The sequence below is a fragment of the Eucalyptus grandis genome, chromosome 5 (assembly GCF_016545825.1).
Source record: "Eucalyptus grandis isolate ANBG69807.140 chromosome 5, ASM1654582v1, whole genome shotgun sequence".
Lineage (NCBI taxonomy): Eukaryota > Viridiplantae > Streptophyta > Magnoliopsida > Myrtales > Myrtaceae > Eucalyptus > Eucalyptus grandis.
In genome coordinates this window covers 22,970,300-22,978,655 of record NC_052616.1, presented here as the reverse complement: position 1 = coordinate 22,978,655, position 8,356 = coordinate 22,970,300, and the positions used below count along the sequence as shown (strand labels likewise).

General features: G+C 41.8%; 1 protein-coding gene across 2 annotated transcripts; it reads left to right on the top strand.

Moving 5' to 3' along the window:
* The first annotated feature begins 441 nt into the window (after positions 1–441).
* On the top strand, positions 442–6,144 carry LOC104446457 (cysteine-rich receptor-like protein kinase 10). 2 transcript variants are annotated; one of them, XM_039312140.1, is made up of 8 exons: positions 442–1,341; positions 1,568–2,141; positions 4,120–4,233; positions 4,317–4,519; positions 4,663–4,873; positions 4,965–5,202; positions 5,394–5,524; positions 5,632–6,144. In XM_039312140.1, exons 2-7 carry the CDS (start codon positions 1,568–1,570, stop codon positions 5,491–5,493), a joined length of 1,440 nt encoding a protein of 479 aa, XP_039168074.1. In that variant the 5' UTR covers positions 442–1,341; the 3' UTR covers positions 5,494–5,524; positions 5,632–6,144. The 2 variants fall into 2 exon arrangements, 1 of the variants encoding a protein (XP_039168074.1); XR_005550895.1 differs by having other exon boundaries at positions 450–1,341; positions 5,394–5,544.
* The last annotated feature ends 2,212 nt before the right edge of the window (positions 6,145–8,356 follow it).

Genomic DNA, 8,356 nt, shown 5'->3' with positions numbered 1-8,356 from the left:
GTTTGTATCCTTGGTTGATCTGTTCCCATTGAAGGGGAGAAAATATTGGCTTTACGCGGAATTTCTGCTACGAGTCACTCATCGGACGACACATGTCGTCCAGTCGGATCTCTTTTACCTCTCTTTTTTTTCCTTTATTTCTTCTTCTTCCCTCTGCTCACCGTGAGGAGCCTCGCCTTCAAGATCCCCGTTGCCGCCAAGTCCGAGCGCTCTACCGTCCACCCCTCCTCCTCCCCCTGCTTCTGCAAGATCAAGCTCAAAACTTCCCCCTCCAGACCGCCCTCGTCCCCTACCTCCCGCCCGACGCCACCCATCCCCCTCCCTCGACGGCGTTGCCTCCCCTCCCGGTGGACGGGGTGGCAGGGGCGGCACCACCTTCCACCTCAGCAAGTCCGACCTCGACAAGCTTGTCGGGAAGTCCATCTTCTCTGGTAAGGTCTGCCCGCAGGTCTCCGTCTACACGGGCTGGAGGTGGGCGACCTGCGGGGTGAGCTCCAGGAGGCTACTCGGGAAGGTCTCGGTGCCCCTGGACCTCGCCGGGGCCGAGTTCGACGCCTGCGTGCTCCACAGCGGAGTGAAAGGGAAGACCAGAGGGAAGAAGAAAAAGAAATAAAGGAAAAAAGAAGAGAGGGGAGAGAGAGAGGGAAGAGAGAGAGGCGACAGAGGGGGCCAGTGTGGCTGTCAGAGGGTCTGACCCAGAATGTCCAAACCTGCGGTAGATTTATTTATATTTGGTGCCCGTCTTTATTGAGCCTTTTTGGGTTCCACCAGATATTTTCGTTGGCAGGGAAAGCCAGGAAAGGGCACCCTCATATCTTCGGGAAAATAGAAGCCAATCGGGTGCTCGGTGCTCGTCCCTGTTGACAACGGAAGGTGGAAATTGGACTACTTCGTCTTTGCCAACCCCGGAATCAAGGAGAGCAGCTGCAAAACTTGGTTCTTGATTAATTTCTTCACCTCGGCCTCCAGAAGTTGCTTATTATCTTACTCTTGAGTTGAAAGAAAGTCCATGGCCGTCCTTGAATTACTCTTACTGTGCTTGCGTGCTTTCCAAGTTCAAGAAAAAGATATTCTCAATGCACCGAGAATTATTTCCTCCGCTTTCTGGATTTCATACCTGATCCTCGTCATCCCAGGCACTCCTGTCGGTGCACAGACATATGTTCACGAGCGGTGCGCAGATAGGGGCGACTACGCTGCTCCTAGCAAGTTTCAGGAAAACCTCAGCAGCCTCCTCTCCAGGGGCAACTCCGCTGATTACAGCAAAGGACCCATTCGCAGTTTCTACAACACAACGGAAGGTGAAGATCCGGACAAAGTTTATGGTCTCTTCCTCTGCAGGTAAATCACGTGCGAAAGATACCAAAAATTTCTACTTTTGAGTAATACGTTCCAAATCAATCATTATAATCTTTGGAATCGGCTCACTTGGAACTAGAATTTATAATGGACCTGATATATTGGTCTTAATTGAAATCCTCTCCAAAGTACGGTGATCCAATGCCAACCGTAAAATTGCTATCTAGATTTAAGCGACTACTAATGCAACTTTACTATTCCTCTTTAGATGGGATGTTGCTGCCGATCTCTGTCAGTCCTGCATCATTTAGCTACCAGCACCATCATAGAAAGATGTCCAGGACAGAAAGAGGCGATCATATGGTACGACGAGTGTCTCATGCGCTACTCTAACAGATCGTTCTTCTCTATGATGGAGACAACACCGGTTAAATTTATTGTCAACCCTGCGGGCATTTCAGCTACCTTCAACAGGATTGTGGAGCAAACTTTTGATAACGAGGACTTTGCAGCGAAAGTGACAGATTTGGCTAGGAATATCACGGACTTGGAAATTTCCTCAGAAAGATTATACGCGACCAAAGACATTAATGTCTCAAGTTCAGTGACCCTGCATGAGCTTGCACAGTGCACCCCTGACATAGCAAACTGGGCCTGTAAGAGTTGCTTGCTTTCGGCTATCAAAGAGTTTCCTATCGTTCTTAGTTATAAAAGGGGAGGTGCGAGAATTCTTCAGCCAAGTTGTAATATACGGTACCAAATGACCTACGGTGGGGAACCTAACGGACAAGCACCAGCACCTTCTACAACAAACAAAACCAGCACTGAGTCCGGCAGTGAAGGTACGAGTTATCTAATTCTAAAAATGGGCACACAATTTGTCATGGTAAGCCTATAATGGTATCATTCCGTTGCTTCTAATTCTCATTATAAGCTGCTTTATGTATCATATTGCACTTGATTTACATTTACTGTACTCGCGTTCTTTCCAAGTTCAAGAAAAAAAAGACTATTGATGCACCAAGAAATATTTCCTTCACTTTCTGGCTTTCATGCCCGATCCTCTTCATCCCAGGCACTCCTGCCAGCGGACCGACATATGTTCAGGAGCGGTGCGCAGATAGGGGTGACTACGCTTCTCCTAGCAAGTTTCAGGACAACCTCAGCAGCCTCCTCTCCAAGGGCGACTCCGCTGATTACAGCAAAGGACCCATTCGCGGTTTCTACAACACAACGGAAGGTGAAGATCCGGACAAAGTTTATGGTCTCTTCCTCTGCAGGTAAATCACAAGCGAAAGATACCAAAAATTTTAATTTTTGAGTAATACCTTCCAAATCAATCATTATAATCTTTGGAATCGGCTCACCTGGAAATAGGATTTATAATGGACCTGATATATTGGTCTTAATTAAAATCCTCTATAAAGTACGGTGATCCAATGCCAACCGAAAAATTACCACCCAGATTTAAGTGAGTACTAATGCAACTTTCTATTCCTCTTTAGAAGGGATATTGCTGCCAATTCCTGTCAGTACTGCATCGGTTTAGCTACCAGCACCCTCATAGAAAGATGTCCAGGACAAAAAGAGGCGACCATATGGTATGACGAGTGTCTCCTGCGCTACTCTAACAGATCGTTCTTCTCTGTCATGGAGACAACACCGATTATTTTTGTTATCGACCCTCAGAGCAATTCAGTTACCTTCAACAAGAGTGTGGAGCAAACTTTCAACAATGAGGACTTTGCGGCAAAAATGACAGATTTGTTCGTGAGAAATGTCACGGACAATGCGATCTCCTCGGAAAGCTTATATGCGACCATAAACGTTAGTGTCTCAAGTTCAGTGACCCTGCATGAGCGTGCACAGTGCACCCCTGACATCTCAAAGTCAGCTTGTAAGAGTTGCTTGCTTTCTGCTATCAAAGATTTTCCTATCGCTCTTAATCATAAAAGGGGAGGTGCAAGAATTCTTCAGCCAAGTTGTTATGTACTGTACCGAATGTATTTTGCTGGGGAACCTGGAGGACAAGTACCAGTACCTTCTACAACAAAAAAACCCGGCACTGAGTCTGGCAGTGAAGGTACGAGTTATCAAATTCTCAAAATGGGCACACAATTTGTCATGTTAAGCGTATAATGGTATCATTCAGTTGCTTCTTTTTCTCAATATATGCTGTTTTATGTATCATATTGCACTTGACTTGCTTTTACGATCTAAACTGTGATCATACTCTCTTGCTTTCAACGAGTTCTTGGTACTATTTGTGAAGATGAACAGAATGAATGGAAACTGAAGAATGAGCAAGATACTCTTGAATCTTCCTTTCTTTCAATGTATTCACAGTACAAAATTATTCATCTCAGATCATCTATGAACAGTTGCTCTGTTTTTCTGTATATTCTCATAAAACTCAACGACGATGAGTTTTCTAGAACTAAAATACCATCAACCAGAAGAAAAACAGAAAGAAGAGAGTTGTTTTACAATCTGTTACGCACACTAAAACTGAATAACAGTTTCTTTATCACATAGTCTTCTCTCTCTGAGTTGAGCACGTGTTATTCGAAATCTTCATTACTGATGAGTCATTATGCAGATACACTTGGCTGTGGCTGACATTGTCACTGAGTAGTTTTCGCCCTTCACTTCCACTGATCTTTTTCTCAACGGCAGCAACCCTTTCATTTGCTTCTTTCGTTGTAGTTTCGCCAGAGTATTCTTTCTGAATTCTTATATTCTTAACACTATTTACACTTGGTGAAAAAGAGTGCGGATTTGTGGTATGTTTAGATGCAAGGAATTTCCCTTTCTTGACAGGGGTCAAACGATATCCACGGATTGCAATAGTTAGCTCAGTAATTGGAGCGGGGTTACTAATAATCATCATGGGTTTGTGTATATTTTTAAAGAGGACAAAGAGATGGAAGAAAGGTATGAGTGAATTCATCTTGCTTGCCACTGGAATGACCATCTTCTAACGTTTACCTAACGAGAGTAAGCTCTTCAACTCTCAGAGAAGGAAAACAGCCAAGAGGTTCAGTTACTTCATCTAAGACGAGAAATCGGAGAAGAGTTTTCAAAGGAAAGAACTCGAGGAGAAAAGCTGGTGGCTTCTCAAGAATTATCTCTCATACAATTAGACATTATACGTGCGGCCACACAAAACTTCTCCAATGAATGTAAACTTGGGGAAGGCGGGTTTGGCCCCGTGTACAGGGTAAGCATTTAAGTGACTCAACACCTGTTTATGGGAAAATTGGGAAAACTGGGAATTATTATCCAAACATGAACTGGTTCGAACTTGGTAATCATTAATAATTGTCATATAGGGATTTCACTACTTACGTTACCCTGTTTCAGGGCACATTGGCAGATGTAAAAGAAATTGCAGTTAAAAGGCTTTCAAGAACCTCAGGCCAAGGACTTATCGAGTTTAAGAACGAAGTGATCTTGATTGCTAGACTACAACACAGGAATCTTGTTCGATTATTAGGATGCTGCTTGGAAGAACACGAAAAACTCTTGATATATGAATACATGCCCAACAAAAGCCTGGATGTCTTCCTTTTTGGTTGGAGCTTTAGCCAATGCAATGATTTTTTTAGCTAGTTAATTTTAGTTTTATAGAGTTAAGGTTCATCCGAGTCTCTCATTGTTGACAGATTCAACTATGGGGCAATCTTTAGACTGGAAGATGCGCATGAACATCACATTTGGAATAGCTCGGGGGCTTCTATATCTACATGAGGATTCTCGCCTAAGAATTATCCATAGGGATCTAAAAGCTAGTAATATTTTACTAGACGGCGAGATGAATCCAAAGATATCTGATTTCGGAATGGCAAGGATCTTTGGTGTAAATCAAGATGAGGCCAACACAAATAGGGTTGTTGGAACATAGTAAGTTCTTTAATATCTTTCTACATCTGTCATATGTTTGAATGATTCACTAGGCCAATAAAGAACTCTAATGATCAACTCAACAGCACCAAAATGAGCATATTCATATTACAGAAGTTTAAATATAGAAAATAACCTTTCTTTGTTTCTTACTTCCAAGAAATTTCACTTCATTACATAATTTTGTTCAGTGGATACATGGCACCGGAATATGCGATGCAAGGGCTATTTTCTGTTAAATCAGATGTCTTCAGTTTTGGAGTTCTCTTGCTAGAGATGATCAGCGGATGAAAGAACAACGGTTTTCATCTCCAAGAGCATGGTGAAAGCCTTCTCACCCTTGTATGTTCTTAGTCACCACACTTTTTAAATATGAAATCTGAGAATTTTGTGCAATTGTCCTTGCTTACTTTCCTTTCAAAATGACAGGCATGGAAGTTGTGGTCTGATGGTCGAGGGTTGGAACTTATTGATCCATCAATCAAAGAGCCATGTGATGGAGTTCAAGTGGTAAAATGCATACATATCGGTCTATTGTGCGTCCAAGAAGACCCAACAGATCGACCAACCATGTTGCTCGTGGTTCATATGCTAGGAGCCGATACTATCCCACTTACCCAACCATCACTACCTGCATTCTCAGTTGGGAGAGATGTGAGAACACTCAATCCTATCGGTCTAATTCACAAAACTTCCACTGTTAATGAAGTAACCCTTTCAGATGTATCTCCTAGGTGACTAAGTATCATCAGCTCGTCTTCAATTGATTTCTCTTTTATAAAATGGAAATGGTTTGCAATTTAATAAAATAGAATGATAATTATAGTGTGATCTCTTTAGCATTGTGAATGCCATCTCTTAATGACAATCCAACCTGTCATCATTCCGTGTATAATACTAAATACAATTGAATTAATCACACTCGGTTCTTTTTAATTACAATCCTCAATTGATAAAAGGGTAAAAAGCCTGATCATTAGTGGTCATTTCTATTCTAGTTCACCACTTATGTTCTATCAGAATGGTATGTATACTTACTTGAGTAATGTATGAATAGCCAATTCTATAAGTATTCCATCGATACACACACACACACACACACACACAAATTCTATAGTCTACATTGAGTATATTAGCCAAAATCTAATGCGTGAAGAATGGTAGAGTATTTAGATATTAAACAATGCCTAAGCCAGAGTTCCCACATTGAAATCTTTTTAGGTCTCTATTTGCCTCTTCAACTAGATATTTCTACACTTTAGTCTTAGACCAATGTTTAGCTTACGCGTGAGGGTAGTGTTAGAGTACTTAAATATTGAACCATGCCTTCATTGAGTAAGCTTAAGATTTTAGAAAAGTTGACCATGGTCACAAAAAATTTACAAAGAGTGCTACCAAGTTAGGGCAGACTTACAAGTAACCGATTTGATGTATAAGTACTAAATATTTCGATCCTATCTTCTGTTGTAATTCTCTCTTGAGTTCATGTCACCTTTAATTATATTGGGATCCATGAACAATTTTTTCTGTAGTGGAATTGGAGAATTAAACGATATTTTATCTTTCGGAGTCGAACACCATATGATAAAGGAGAAATATTTGAAGTAATTTGAAGATAACGATCAGAATTTTTATCCGGCCTTCCTACTTTCTACAACTCGGGGTGGGGTTAGCATGTCTTGTTAGAGTTTGATTTGGGAAATTACTAAATCAATCTTTAACTTATTATATGCAATTCAATTTTAAATTTTTAATTTTATCAATTTAGTTTTAAATATTTTGATAATTTTCAAACATAATTCCTAGCCGCCACCGCCGTGGGTTATGCGTTCCTCACAGGGAAAGCGCAGATCTTTGCAGTCGTGGCCTCCATCGTCTTTAAATGTAGGTGAAGACAAAATATGCACACGGGAAAGCGCAGATCTTGAGCAACTCATAAGTGTTTGTGGTACGAAAGAACACCTTGATTTTGTTCGACATCGTGATCTTGCACATGTTCTCAAATGGCCGTCTCTCATTAGCCACCGGGCCTAGCTTGTACGCTGGCCCTTCATCGACAATCCTTCCTTGCCCTCCGCGGGCGCATTCATGCCTCTGACAGCGTCTTCAGCTTCCTCCCGCTCGCTCGCCGATGCCCTGCTCCCTTCCCAGTAGATTGATCGAATCAGAAACTTGCACTTCCCCATGTCTGTCTTCTGAGAAAGTGAATTTTTTGTGCCTTTTGCTCAAGATTCTCGGGGTATCGCTCGTCGAATCATGCGGTAGAGAGAAGAGTTGACTTTGTGTGTTTTTAATTCAAGTTAGTCCATGCGGTCTACTTGTTGATAGAATATCCCAGAGACAAAATTACACGTTCTGGGCAAAGTTATAGCAACCTGATATTTACATCAACGCGATATTCATTAGACAATGCGATCTTTTCCCAGACTTATTGCAAATCTACAACGTGGCAGGGCTCGGCGTGGGTGTCTCTATGAAAGATGTTTATGCCTTGAGGCTAGGATCATGGAATCTATAACAACAAGAGTGTTTGCCAGGCCAAAGTGCCTGTATAAGGAGCGGCTCCTACTAGGTTTATAGGGGGGTGAAGGTGGCATAAATGAACCTAATTATGTACTAAATAAGAACAAGGGGACAGCATTCTGAGATGTGTATTTGAAATTGGAATTAATTTGTAAGAGGTGCCTTTTGGCATAAAAGCAACGTTCCTTACATTAGAACTCTAATATTAAGCATGCTCGGGTAAGAAAGCTATCAGAATGGGTGACCTACTAGAAAAGTGTCCATCTATACATTAAATGACAAAATCATGAGGCTCAATTTGCAATGGGGATGGGTCAAAGCAGATAATTCATCAAGTGACTTAATTTTGGAGTGTTACAAAAACTCGCCTCATGGCCGTGACCATTGATGTGATAATGGCTCTCTACTTTCTTCTCAATAGTGGTGGAGGCGGTGGCAGTCAACGAAAAGAGCCCTTGGTTTGCCAAGAACCACCGTCGCTCATATGTGCTTTGGCAAAGTAAGCCCTAAACTTTTGCCGAAGTTTAAGTAAATCCATTTTATGTTCTAGCAATAGTGGGTGCTAATGAACGAGCGCTAGAGAAGTTTTGGCCGAGTGATCAAGAGGTTAAAGATGTTAAACAATAAGAGG